At 44.4% G+C, this 14,334-nt stretch overlaps 1 protein-coding gene across 10 annotated transcripts; it reads left to right on the top strand.

Moving 5' to 3' along the window:
• The first annotated feature begins 340 nt into the window (after positions 1-340).
• On the top strand, positions 341-3,853 carry LOC123161839 (uncharacterized). Of its 10 annotated transcripts, none has more exons than XR_006480912.1 (9): positions 341-504; positions 610-846; positions 974-1,187; positions 1,311-1,367; positions 1,638-1,741; positions 2,480-2,647; positions 2,826-2,922; positions 3,017-3,148; positions 3,626-3,853. XR_006480912.1 is itself a non-coding variant. In XM_044579661.1 (3 exons), exons 1-3 carry the CDS (start codon positions 2,905-2,907, stop codon positions 3,767-3,769), a joined length of 294 nt encoding a protein of 97 aa, XP_044435596.1. In that variant the 5' UTR covers positions 2,826-2,904; the 3' UTR covers positions 3,770-3,853. The 10 variants fall into 10 exon arrangements, 2 of the variants coding, with proteins under 2 accessions (XP_044435596.1, XP_044435595.1); XR_006480915.1 differs by having other exon boundaries at positions 2,826-2,937; XR_006480914.1 differs by lacking the exon at positions 1,638-1,741.
• The last annotated feature ends 10,481 nt before the right edge of the window (positions 3,854-14,334 follow it).

Raw genomic sequence — 14,334 nt, 5'->3', positions numbered from 1 at the left:
GACACAATGCGAATGTTTTCCGATTTTTTATTTTTTTTTAAATTTTTTGTGCCCGTTTCAAAATGCTGTCAAAACGGCGGGCATGATCGTTCCTAGCTATTGGTTGAATCTTGGATTTTTTCAGGTCATAATAAAATAGCTAACATGATTTAGCATCTTACTTTTAGTCAATTACGACCAATTTAAATGGTCAAAATATCATACATGTATATACTGTGTTTTGATTGGTCCAAAGGGCTCTCATGCAGATCATGGATAAATCACCGTCGGATCCTCCTGGATCCAACGGCCCGCACCGCAGCCACCGCGAGCTACCCCTAAAACAACCCACCGCACATCACTCCTCTCTCTCCCCGCGCAGCGAACCCTAGCGCTCTCACCCTCTCAGCCCTGCACACCACTCCTTCTGGATCCACCGCCGCCACCCTCTGGATCTCGACGCGCCGCCACTCCCTCCCTCCAGATCGAGAGAGAGCTCGACGGCCGCACCGACTCCTCCTGGTGGTACTCCCTCCCCCCCCCCCCCCCCCTCTCTCTCTCTCTCTCTCTCTTCCCCCACTGCCTCTTTCTCTCGATTACTCTATCTGAATCCCCACTCTCTCGTTGCAGATGGCGTGGATCCGGTGCTTGCCTCTTCTCCGAATCCACTAAATCTTACGCGGCGGCCACCACGGCGACCGCAGCGCCAGCTCCTGCCGCGGGGACCTCGCTATTCCAGGTCGCGGCCTCGCGGGGCCGCTGCACCCGCGCCTCCGGGCCAGGCACCGGCGCGACCCTCTCCTTCACCCCCGCCGCCGCCGCCGCAACTCCGACGCCTCCTTCCACCACCTCCTCTTTGTCGCAAGGGTAATTCAAGGGTTCCTTCCTCGCGCTGCTCCCATTTCAATCTGCCATTAATTCCTTCCCGACTGAAAGATGGATCCAAAAACTTAACTTTTCCCCCCTCACCTCCTCTCCTCGAGCGTGCATGCAGGAGGGCCGCCGCCGCCGGCCAGCGGAAGGAGGAGCACAGGCTGGACTGGTGCCACTTGTAGGAGGAGACCAACCACCACGTATTCCTCCATAAGCTGCAGCCCATCCTCGCCAGCCACCTGCACAACCACACCCAGACCACCGCCGGCAGCAGCAGCGGCCACGCATGCGTGGTGTCCTGCGGCGCGGCCGCCTCCAAGGACCACCTCTTCAAGGTACGCACACAACGCGCCCTACAATTTCGAATTTCAGAGACACACACACATAGTATGCACGCATCTGTAATTTCGAATGTATCAACATTGTTCCTGCTCTCTGTCTGTCCCTGTCTGTCTCAGGGGTCGCAGGAGCAGTCGGGCCTGGTCACCATCGCCATGGAGGTGGTGCACTGTGAGGTTGGTTTTGTTTTTGGATGAACCTATATATATTTTGTGTACACACCACTGATTCGTATGGTGCACTGTGAGGCTGGAAATTTCCTTTTAAGCTGTGGTGTGTTTGTTCTTGAGAGCTAGTTGTGGAAAATCCCCCTTGCTGTATGGAATCCAGTGAAAAAAATTCAAAATGGTTCGATATCCCACCACACACTAGTTGGGCCTAGTGATATTGATGAACTGTAGTGTTTCATTGTATTATACCATCTTGTCTACTTGTATTGTGTCAAGGAAATCAAGGGCATGTGGAAGAGAGAGGAGTTCCATGGAGAAGATGCTCTGCTCCACCTCCAACCCACCCTGCCTACTACTACAGGAATAGGATGCCATGGAAGGTCTTTCTTTTCTGTTCGGTCCTGCTTGTGCTTGTATTCAAGCAGCCATGTGTTTATAAAAAATGTTTAGTCTGCAGCAGTCACATGATATATCTGTCTACTACACAGTTTGATCATTTCTGAAATCATGCTAGTTGTTTAGTCTTGTCAGTTTAACAAAAAGCAAACAGTATTGCGATGCTTTACTGAATTGTAGATTGTCGTGGATGAATCTAGCTTGTTGGTTTCAGACTGAATTGTAGATGGTAGCGGGATAATCTAGCTTGTTGGTTTCAGACTGAATTGGTTGGATTCATGTGTACTAGTAGCATCTAAACCCTGCCGACTAAATCATTAGGCACACTGTACTGCACACACTAGTTAATGTTCTGTCTTTTTGAGAACATTTTGTATCTGTTGTCTAGTTCTATCCGGTGATACTTGATTAGGGCCCCATGTGTTTGAACAACTAGTCAAGTAACATGAGTCCCCACTAGTGGTACAACGTCAAGTTTGGAAGCAGCTTGAGTGAAATGTGAGAAAAGTTGAACATCTTACACATTTTCCTGAAATGGTATAGCTTAATTTGTTTTTTAGCTACTGCAGCATTTCTTGAAATGATTTTTATTCTAAGCATTTTTGTCATACTCAACAAGCTAGTTCCTGAATCAAATTTCTTAATGAAATGTTTCTGTAGCATGCTATAGTTAATTAGTTGGCAAGTGTGATGTCCATTCACGCCTCCTCTGTTTTTTGCAGGTCTGGCAGCACCGCCGCGTCGACGGCGAAGGTGGTGACTGTGGCGGCGCGAGTTGGTGGCTGCGGGACTCAACAACACGGCTCATATATGTGCTTCCGACTAATCCAGCTTCTTTTGGTCTAGCTGGGCATTACTTTGAGTTCATATATGTGCTTGTCACTCCATAGGTTATAGTGATTCCCTCTGTTTCCTTATATGTTCTTGTAGTTTGGTTGCTTTCCTGTTCATGCATGTTTGTACAGCTATATATAGTTTTGCTGTGAATCAAAGACGACATGCTTTCCTGTTCACTCCATAGGTCATGTGCTTGTCACTCCATAGGTTATAGTTTTGCTGTGAACCTAGGTGTGCTATGTGGGGAAGCAAAGCAGTAGCTCACAACTCCGGCCTGCAACTCCAGATGAATGCACTTCGATGACGCATCATGCTACTCCCTTGGATGGTTGGCTCCTGGACCGTAACTTTCTCTCAACTTGTGCTCTGCTTGATACCAGTTCCTTGTATTTCTCTCAACTTGTGCAATTTGCAATTTGCAGGGCTTCCTAGTCCGTGGCCTGCCTTCTGGATGGAGCAAGGAGGGGGCATCATCCACACCGCAGAGCTGGTTGAGCCTTAGTGCGAACTGGATAAGCAGGGCATCGTCGGGGACATCTCTCGCTTGTGCCATGGTAAGAACAGAGCACCACTCTGTCGTGCATGTATTGAAATGCTGAAATGTCAAATACATGTTCGCTCTCAGCTGGGATATTGGATTGTACTTAGTTATGTGACTCGTTAATGTTCGCGCTGCTTGTTAAGTGATTACCTTTATGTACTTGCTACTAGTAGGATGGTTAATACATGCTTGTTTTGTATCTATTCCAGAACAGTTTGCTTGGTCGCCTGATGCTTGATGCATGTATAATGTGACTCACACATCATGAAATCTGAATAACTTTGACATAGTTGCTCTGTTATCTTGCACTGGGTTGATACTTGTCATTTTCCCTTCCCAAATATATCTCAGTTTTGCTGTTATGAGAATGCTATATGCATGGTTTCTTATTAGATCTCAAATTCTGCAGCTATGTTTCATTGTTAGGAGAATGTTATATGCACGGCTTTACTTGATTATATTCCTAACTTTTCTGATTTATAACTCACAGATTTTGGCCTCAATTCGTCAAAAGTTCCTGTACAAGGAACTACAGGAGAAGACTCCTAAAGAAAACTTGCACCCAACAATGTGTTTTAGCTCCCTGGACCTGGACATGTTAATATTTAGCTGTATTTTATATTTCAATAACTGATTTGTACAGCCGTGATTGTAAAGTACCTGCCATGATTTGGCTATCGTTTCAAAATTTATGTGTTATTGGCTTTGTTTGAATCAAGTTATTGGTTGTTGCACAAATAGAGAATTGACATGTGGCACCTAAACAACACACCTGGTCCTATTTCACTAGTGGATCCTTTAAAATAGGAAAGAAATAAAAGAAAACTGACAAGTGGGACCTAATTGGATGACCTGGACCTGGTCCAAAATGGATTGTAAAAAGGCCCAAATAAGAAATGGAAGCAAAAAGGCCGAACGCCTAGAAAATAAAAAGGCTGCAATATTGGGCTTGGCCCATGAACCCAATCAAAAATTGACAGACAGAAAAAAACACAAATAGGCTGAATTGTTGGGCTTGGCCCATGTAAAACACTGTATTGGACCGGGCCGATTCTTGTGCCACATCAGCTTGCCATGCTGGATGCCTACGTGGTCTGAGGAGGTTGCTTGTGACCAAAAATTTGGCCGTGGAACCAAAGACCTTTTACATATCGCAAAGAAGGTCACTAATTTCAGTTTACGACCGCCAGCTTTTGACCTTCTGTTTTTGGTCACAAAAAGGTCGCAAATGAAAAACTATGACCTTTCAGTGACCAATAGTGGTGGTCACAAGTTGACATATTTCTTGTAGTGAGAGATGATCTTAGTGGGAGGAAAATACTTGAAGATAAAAGCATCTTTGCACTTATTCCATGAATCAATACTATTTTTAGGCAAAGACAAAAACCAAGTTTTAGCACGATCTCTAAGCGAAAATGGAAATAACTTTAATTTAACAATATCATTATCCATGTCTTTCTTCTTTTGCATATCACACAAATCAACAAAATTGTTTAGATGAGTAGCGACATCTTCACTAGGAAGGCCAGAGAATTGATCTTTCATGACAAGATTCAACAAAGCAACATTAATTTCACAAGATTCAGCATCGATAAGAGGAGCAATCGGAGTGCTAAGAAAATCATTGTTGTTGGTATTGGAAAAATCACACAATTTAGTATTATCTTGAGCCATCGTGACAAACAATCCAACACACAAGCACACAAGAGGCAAGTGAAAAAGAGGCGAAAGGAAAGAGAGGGTGAATAAAACGGCAAGGGTGAAGTGGGGGAGAGTAAAATGAGAGGCAAATGAAAAATAATGTAATGCGAGGGAGAAGAGTTTGTGATGGATACTTGGTATGTCTTGCCTTGTGCGTAGACTCCCCGGCAACGGCGCCAGAAATCCTTCTTGCTACCTCTTGAGCATGTGTTGGTTTTTCCCTTGAAGAGGAAAGGATGATGCAGCAAAGTAGCATAAGTATTTCCCTTAGTTTTGAGAACCAAGGTATCAATCGAGTAGGAGGCTACACTTCAAGTCCCTCATACCTACACAAACAATTAAGAACCTTGCAACCAATGCGATAAAGGGGTTGTCAATCCCTTCACGGCCACTTGCAAAAGTGAGATCTGATAGAGATAATAAGATAAATAAATATTTTTGGTATTTTTATGATATAGATTGGAAAGTAAAGATTGCAAAATAAAATAGATCGAAAACTAATATGATGCAAAATAGACCCGGGGGCCATAGGCTTCACTAGTGGCTTCTCTCAAGATAGCATAAGTATTACGGTGGGTGAACACATTACTGTCGAGCAATTGATAGAAAAGTGCATAGTTATGAGAATATCTAGGCATGATCATGTATATAGGCATCACGTCCGCGACAAGTAGATCGAAACGATTCTGCATCTACTACTATTACTCCACACATCGACAACTATCCAGTTTGCATCTAGAGTATTAAGTTCATAAGAACAGAGTAACACATTAGGCAAGATGACATGATGTAGAGGGATAAACTCAAGCAATATGATATGAACCCCATCTTTTTATTCTCGATGGTAACAATACAATACGTGCCTTGCTGCCCCTGCTGTCACTGGGAAAGGACACCGCAAGATTGAACCCAAAGCTAAGCACTTCTCCCATTGCAAGAAAGATCAATCTAGTAGGCCAAACCAAACTGATAATTCAAAGAGACTTGCAAAGATAACAAATCATATATAAAAGAATTCAGAGGAGATTGAAATATTGTTCATAGATAATCTTGATCATAAACCCACAATTCATTGGATCTCGACAAACACACCGCAAAAAGAATTACATCGAATAGATCTCCAAGAAGATCGAGGAGAACTTTGTATTGAGAATCAAAGAGAGAGAAGAAGCCATCTAGCTAATAACTATGGACCCAAAGGTCTATGGTAAACTACTCACACTTCATCGGAGAGGCTATGGCGTTGATGTAGAAACCCTCCATGATCGATTCCCCTCCGGCGGAGCGCCGGAAAAGGCTCCAAGATGGGATCTCACGGGTACAGAAGGTTGCGGCGGTGGAAATAGGGTTTCGTGGTGCTCCTGGATGTTTTCAGGGTATGCGAATATATATAGGCAAATAAAGTCGGTCAGGAAAGCCACGAGGGGCCCACAAGGGTGGGGGAGCGCCCACCCCCCTAGGGCGCTCCTCCCTGCCTCGTGGCTTCCTCGATTACTTCTTGACGTCCACTCAAGTCTCCTGGATTGCGTTTGTTCCAAAAATAACTCTCCCGAAGGTTTCATTCCGTTTGGACTCCGTTTGATATTCCTTTTCTGCGAAACATTGAAATAGGCAAAAAAAAACAGCAATTTGTGTTGGGCCTCCGGTTAATAGGTTAATCCCAAAAATAATATAAAAGTGTATAGTAAAGCCCATTAAACATCCAAAACAGGTAATATAATAGCATGGAACAATCAAAAATTATAGATACGTTGGAGACGTATCAGGAGCCAATATGAGCATCCAGGTTCCGCTATTGGTTATTGACCGGAGATGTGTCTCGGTCATGTCTACATAGTTCTCGAACCCGTAGGGTCCGCACGCTTAACGTTCGATGATTATTTGTATTATGAGTTATGTGATTTGATGACCGAAGTTTGTTCGGAGTCCCGGATGAGATCACAGACGTGACGAGGAGTCTCGAAATGGTCGAGACGTAAAGATCGATATATTGGAAGGCTATATTCGGACATTGGAAAGGTTCCGAGTGATTCGGGTATTTTTCGGAGTACTGGAGAGTTACGAGAATTCGCCGGGGAAGTAATGGGCCTTAATGGGCCATACTGGAAAGGAGAGAAGGGCGTCAAGGGGTGGCTGCGCGCCCCCCATGGGCTGGTCCGAATTGGACTAGGAGGGGGCGGTGCCCCCTCCTTCCTTCTCCCTTCTTTCTCCTTCCCTTCCTTCTCCTAGTTGGAATAGGAAAGGGGGGGGGGGGGGCGAATCCTACTTGGACCGGGAGTCCAAGTAGGACCCCCCTCTTGGCGCGCCCCTTCTAGGGCCGACCTCCTCTTCCTCCCTCCTTTATATACGTGGGCAGGGGGCACCCCAAAGGCACTCAAAGATTTGTCTTAGTCGTGTGCGGTGCCCCCTCCACAGTTACACATCTCGGTCATATCATCGTAGTGCTTAGGAGAAGCCCTGCGCCGGTAACTTCATCATCACTGTCACAACGCCGTCGTGCTGACGAAAATCTCCCTCGGCCTCAACTGAATCAAGAGTACGAGGGACGCCATCGAGCTGAACGTGTGCTGAACGCGGAGGTGCCGTACGTTCGCTACTTGGATCGGTTGGATCGCGAAGACGTTCGACTACATCAACCGCGTTAACTAACGCTTTCACTTTCGGTCTACGAGGGTACGTAGACATCACTCTCCCCGCTCGTTGCTATGGATCACCTAGAGATAGATCTCGCGTGATCATAGGAAAATTTTGGAATTACTGCGTTCCCCAACAATATTTTGCCGGGTTTTCGGTTTCCAGTTGTCTCATGAAAAGACAGTTCATTGAAACCTATTAATATAGGATCTAATATCGAATATCTCGACGCAAGAAATTCAATGGTGAAAACAGTTCCGAATTTGAAAGTACGGTTCAAGAGATAAAACATTTTAAATAAACAAGTCTATGAAACATCCAAGTTGCGACAAGTAACGCATGACTGTGAGTGGCATTTACAAGGGGTAACCTTCCCTAATAATTTCAGCAGGTTACTAGAGAGCGACCTAACGCACACCCCCGGCGACCCCATCGTCTGCATTTGGGCCGGCCCATATTGGGACGGGCACCATTTTTTCTATTTCTATTTCTTTTTGTTATTATTAATATTATTATTAATATTTTCTTCTATAAAATTGTCAGGGTTTGAATTTTTTTCCTAATTCCAAATAATGGTCGGGATTTCAAAACAAAAATCGAGTTCCGAAAATGTTCTCGGGATTTTAAAAACTATTCGTGAATCACAAAACATTCATGATTTTGAAAAAAATACTTATGGATTTAGAACTATTCATGAGCTTTTTAAAAATGTTCACAAAAATAAATAAAATGATCATTAATAAAAAATCATCAATTCAAAAATTGTTCGCTGATTTAAAAACGATTTTGAGAAAATGTTCATGCATTACAAAAAAAATATTCTTTAACAAAAAATGTTCGCTGATTGAAAAATGTTCGCAATTTGAGAAAAAATGGAAACGAATTTGAAAAATGGTAATGATTTCAAAAAATGTTCACATATTTGTCCAAAATGTTTGCAATTTGAAAATTGTTCACGATTACATAAAAAAGTGTGCACAATTTTGAGAAAAAATGGTCATGATTTCAAAAAATGGTCAAAAAAGTTGAAAAATAAAATAAAAAATTAAAGGAAAGAATGAAAATGAAAAAGAAAAGAAAAGAAAAATACCATAAAATTGTCAGGGGGGAGGATCTAGAACTTTCCCAAAATCAAAAAAATGCTAGTTGGGCCGGCCCAAAAATGTAACTGCGGCGGGCGGAGGGCGGGGTGGTCACTAACCAGCGACCCCCTGCTTTCCATGGCGCTCGATCTTGATGCGGTTGATTTACTCCCAAGATTTTGAAGGGCCAAAGAACACGCTCAACTTGATTTACTCTCAAGATTTTGATGCGGTTGATTGATTTATTTGGCGTGGTAAAAATTGAAAGGAGATGCGCGTTTTACCTTGCTGATCTTAGAGGTCGGTGAGGTGCTCGCGGCGGCGGGGCTCGACCATGCCCTCCACTCGCTTCTTTGTCGAAGCAGACCACACTCCTCACCCTCCTCAATGACCTCACTAAAAAGGCCAACTTTGCCTCGACGACGATGCAGAGAGAGAGAGAGAGAGAGAGAGAGAGAGAGAGAGAGAGAGAGAGAGAGATGGCGACGAGAGAAGAAGGGCGGTGGCAACGCAGCCGAGAGGCAGATGTCGATACCGGCGAGAGGGAGTCACATCGCTGCCATGTAGGAGAGCTAGGGATTTGGGGAGTGGGTGGGTGAGTGTGGCGATAGGGAGGGGAATGGGTGGGTGAGTGAGCGAGTGTAGGGGCAAAATGGGAAACAATCAAATTTCATTAACATGGCGAGATTTGAACTACACTTTCTAAAACGTATCTCTACTCCTAATGTCTCAGTTGGTAGAACATCCTCCGCAGTTTTTTTCGTCTGATTAATTTTCGTCCGGTTTATTTTCGTCTCACCTCCCATCACCCCTCCTATGTTAATTTCTTCTTCTTACCACTTAAAACCGAATCGCATTTGATACTCCTTCCATTTATTCGTGCTTGCTTTGGCAGGTGTCGATTCAATTCAATCATGTAAATATTTGGTAATTAAGAATTCAAAAATAATACCATATACATGAGATCACCTTCTAAACAGATCACCTCCCTCTTCGATTTATTTCTCTCACTGATCCCCTTCCATACTTAGCTCCACTAGAAAAAAAACACAACCGCCGAAGCCACGCCCTCACGTGATCACGTATCACAATGAAAAAATTCCTTATATTGTTTTCCTATTTAAATGTACTTTCTACTCCTAAAGGAGGAGTAGGTAGGCCAGTACCCGCAGGTTTTTTTCGCCTCACCTCCCGCCACTCCCTCTCATATGATTTTTCCCTCTCATTAGAAAACCAAACTCCACTAAAAACCATAGGCCGAGAGGGAGGCGTCGATAAGGGCGAGAGGGAGGCACATCGCTGCCATGTAGGAGAGCTAGGGATTTGGGGAGTGGGTGAGTGAGTGCGGTGATAGGGAGGGGAATGGGTGGGTGAGTGAGCGAGTGCAAGGGCAAAATGGGAAACAATCAAATTTTATTAACGTGGCGAGATTTGAACTACACTTTCTAAAACGTATTATATATGTTTAAGGGGGAGTATAATGTATGGCTGACTAATACGTTTTACTGATATTTTTGTGTCAGCAAGCTCAGTTTTGAACATTTGAACATTTGTGTCAGCAAGCTCAGTTTTGTAAGAAAACATCATGCACCAACAGAGAGTGGTCAACTAAAAATACTAAAAAGCAAAAAAGCAAATCCGTAAATAAGTATTGAAACACAAAGCGATCATAATGCATGCATTACGACTAGGTAGAAAGTCCATCCAAGCATAAACAATGGCACAATATAATATTTGGGAAAATAGCTTAGATGGATATATTAATCTTGCGCTCGACGACTCTGTCTTCACCATCATTATGGCCTTCTTCATGTTTTTCTTCTTTGATTTCGAGATACTCCGACTTTTGAAACCTGTTGGCCAATGTCTCCATCCCCATAGATATTAAGAGGAACCAGACATGAGTGAGAAGCTTCGTAACTTCACTCATGTTGTTGGCATGCAAGTATCCTCTGCACATGCTAGTAGAGTAGCATAGCATCTCCACCCATACCCCTGGACAAGATGCCACCTTTTCACTTCATCATGTAGCTCCATCAACAATTTCGCAAGCTTGCATGTTGTTCCTATCATATTGGTGTTGTCCAACAAAGGAGGTTGTTGTGCCCTAGAAAGAATTCCTTGTGCGAGTCCTCTTTTGTCGTGCAGTGCAGAATTCCTGCCTAGCATGAGCTCGATATCTTCACATGCAGTGGTGAAGATACCTATCCTGGACCCGGTTATAAGCATTTCTGGATGAATGGAGAGCAGGTATGCCATGTAATTGGATACAACCCTGCTTTGAGTGGCGCACATTTGGCCGTGAGAGGTTGTGCTCTGGTGGTGAAAGCAGATGTCTGTGGCGATGTGCCAGAGAAGGACACTTCTGTCAAACGACATATTCAAGCTCCACCAAAGATGACATTGTGGAGGTTGAATCTCTTGTAGCTAGCAGCTTTGTGGATGTATCTTTTTCAACCATCCATCACATATCCATGAACCAACTCCACAACTTGGCGTGAGGATGTTGCCGGTGCATGTTCTATATACAATGCATGTTAACGTAGTCTTTGCAGCAGACAAGCGTGGCAAGCTTCATAAAAAAAGTGGGTCGCTTCTTACGAGCATTGAATGACAAGAGGTTATGTTGCAAAACCTTTTTTTTATGTCTACAAGCATGTTGGAAAGAGTGGCAAAGAGGAATAGAAAATCCAGCAACGCGGTTGACCAAAACAAGATGTAAGTTACCTTGACATCTGTTGCATTGTAGTCATGATATTTGTGGTGTGTGGCATCGTCGTCCTCGACGGCGACAACGAGGACGCGCCCGGGCCATCCAACCCCATGCGCGTCGGCGACCCTGGCCAGGGGTGCAGCAGGGATGACGGCGGCTCCGGCGGGATGCAGGATGGCGGCGACGATGACGACGGCAACGACTACACCCGATTCTACAGGCTTCTCGGCATGTAGAAGGCGGGCGGCGGCATAGTAGGGGCTAGCCCTAGTTGTTTCTAAATCATGTTTTATGTTTTTGTACAAATTTGAATGAAATCGCCGAGTTTGCGTCATGTGTGTGCCGTGTTTGTGCCGATTTGGGGGCGACCTGAGTGCGGCGACTGGGGACACGTTCGCCTTCATGCCAAAATTAACGCCGGTTCAGCTTCAGACGGCGTTTTTTCAGTGTCCTAGGGGACCAAACAGCTGAAGACGCTCTTAGTGACACAGGAGACTAGTATAAAACACACTGCCCGCAAAGCGCACACGGTACTTTGCTTGTTGGGGGCAACAATCAGTCTGTCCAAGCCGAGCAAGCATACTGCTAATCTGAGTGTGTCCTCTCTTTGCTCACCTAACCTCTCTTGATAGCTTTGATTTGACTAGAAGGTGACGCGCGCTTTGTTCAGTCATGAGTTGAGCCTTTATACATTTCTGAAAGAAGATATAGAAGGCTTTCATGTCTTTGCACCATGGCTATATTAGCAAATAAGGTGGATAGATTTGAAAGATGTACTACCTATTTAAGCACTCGTATAGCTAGATTATTTGTAAACTTCCAATATACTTCAAGTCTTGTCATGCTTCTTGACAGCTTAGATGTTGTGTAATTAAAGGTAGATGATAACATAACATACAACTAGAAATATATTAGTATGTACCAATGCAATTTCTGTAGCTCAGTAGAAAAAACCATTGTGGAGTAATTGGTTAGCCGGAAACAATCCATAGCTCCGTAACCGCTACAGATGGCGAACCGCGGGGAATGATACGAAGCAACAAAATAAAACTAAGAAATATCATGTCTAAGATGTTAACATGAGAACCATAAATTTTATACCAATCTAAACTAATTTGCTAAAAATAGTATTAAACAGAAGTAAATCTAATGGTAAATTAAGAAGTAATTTAGGTTGCACTCACTTCCAGAAACCTTTTACTTTTTTTTTGGAGCACTTAGCAGCACTGCAATATCCAAATCAATAGAAATTTGGCAAGCATGTAAATAAGCCAACTAAGGAGTGCACGTACTAATTAAACTAGGATGCCGATATCCACGCATTCGCTCACACACCGTGTGTTGCATGAGCAGGGGGCAGCCCACATGGACTGTGTGTGGGCGAACAGTAGAATTGCCCATATGTGTGGGCGCAGCTACTTCGTGTCACACACCCAACAAGTACTACTCACCCTCATCCCGCGCGTGTGGCACGAAGCAAATATGCCCACACGTCCTGGCGCATCTACAATAGGTACCCGCGGGATGACGATTTAGTTGCCATCCGGGGTGACAGATGTAGTTATCCGGGATGACAAATATGGTTGTAAAAGCATGGCAACTCTCTTTGTTTTCGTTAACTATAGTTGCCATGTCTAATTTATGGTAGTTGCCATGTGTAATCAAACATAGTTGTCGTGTGTGATTAACTACTTGCCACATATGATTAAACAATAGTTATCATGTGTGTTTACCTAGTTGCCACGTGTGCTTAATCACAGTTACCATGTATGTTTACCTGATTGCCACGTACGCGCAACTGCAGTTGCCGTCTAGCAAATGAACCATAGTTGCCCTGTACGCGCAACTGCAGTTACCATCCAACAACGTACGACTGTTGTGTGGGCGAAAAGCAGTTCGCCCACAAGCGCGTGGACTAGGTGGTGGCTGCGTGGGCAGAAACTAGTTCGCCCACACAACGCAGCTGGCAACCGCGTGCTGTGGAGCATGTGGGCGACCTCTCCAACGCCCACACACCGACCTTGTCCTACGTGACACGCAAAAACTGCCTCGCTGTGTCAAGATTCGTGCAAACTTATCTGAATGGTGATCCAGGCGCGTGGGTGAGTTGCAATATTGCCACATGTGTGGACGTTAGTGTTTTTGTTAAATTAAGACCTATCTTATGGTTAAAAAAGAGAAATAGGATCAACGGAATCTGACCAAATAGACACACACATAATTTTCATGATTGTGCAGAGTGCATGGTTTACCAGCATTTGGTTGAGGCTCTTTACTGTGTGTTACATAGGCCGCTGCCACATTCATATATATCCCATGCTTTCTTTGCGTTTATTCTGTTAAGGCTCGGCTAGAGTGTGAAGACATTCAACGGGTGATCTTGTCTTGAGTCTAACCTGTAGGTGGTGTTATATTCTGAGTGCATGGCTATGGTGTGGTAGTGTGGAACTGAAACATTTTTATTTAGAAATGCAAGAGGACATCATGCTTCAAAGCTTGCTGAAATGTTGTATTCTGTATAATAATTGTTCCGACGGGTTCACATGAGCAGATGTGTTCTAGTAGAAACTGAAGTTTCAGTACTGCAGTTTATTCATAGGCATAGTACTATCAGTTTTGGAAACATTGTGCCAAATCTTTGTGATGACAAGGGAGGGAAGCAACAATCAAAAAGGTGACGGGATGGGGATTGTGATGATATATTTAGGGCCCGTTTGTTTGGGCTAGAGATTCGTGAGAATCGCTGCAGCTGTGGATTCTTGAAAATCTCTGCAGCTGTGGATTCTGAAGAATCAGAATCAGGTCGTTTGTTTACCTTGCTGCTGCAGGAAAGAACATACCAACCATGAACAGTGCTGGTCAGAGCATTGAGGATCAGGGACGGGCGTAGCCGAGATCAGGGACAGATGGTGCTAGATGTTGGACGCGGGATTCGGATGATGGTGGCCGGCGCGCGTGCTGGTGCAGGGTGACCTCAGGGTGGCGTACACAGTGATTGGGGGCGGGGCGATGCAGGCGGAGCTGCTGGGCAGCGGCAGAGGCGGGGCTCGCTGGCCGGAATACGGGGAT

This window comes from Triticum aestivum, chromosome 7B, assembly GCF_018294505.1.
Source record: "Triticum aestivum cultivar Chinese Spring chromosome 7B, IWGSC CS RefSeq v2.1, whole genome shotgun sequence".
NCBI lineage: Eukaryota > Viridiplantae > Streptophyta > Magnoliopsida > Poales > Poaceae > Triticum > Triticum aestivum.
The sequence above is the reverse complement of the archived record's forward strand: the minus strand, read 5'-3'. Positions and strand labels throughout refer to the sequence as shown.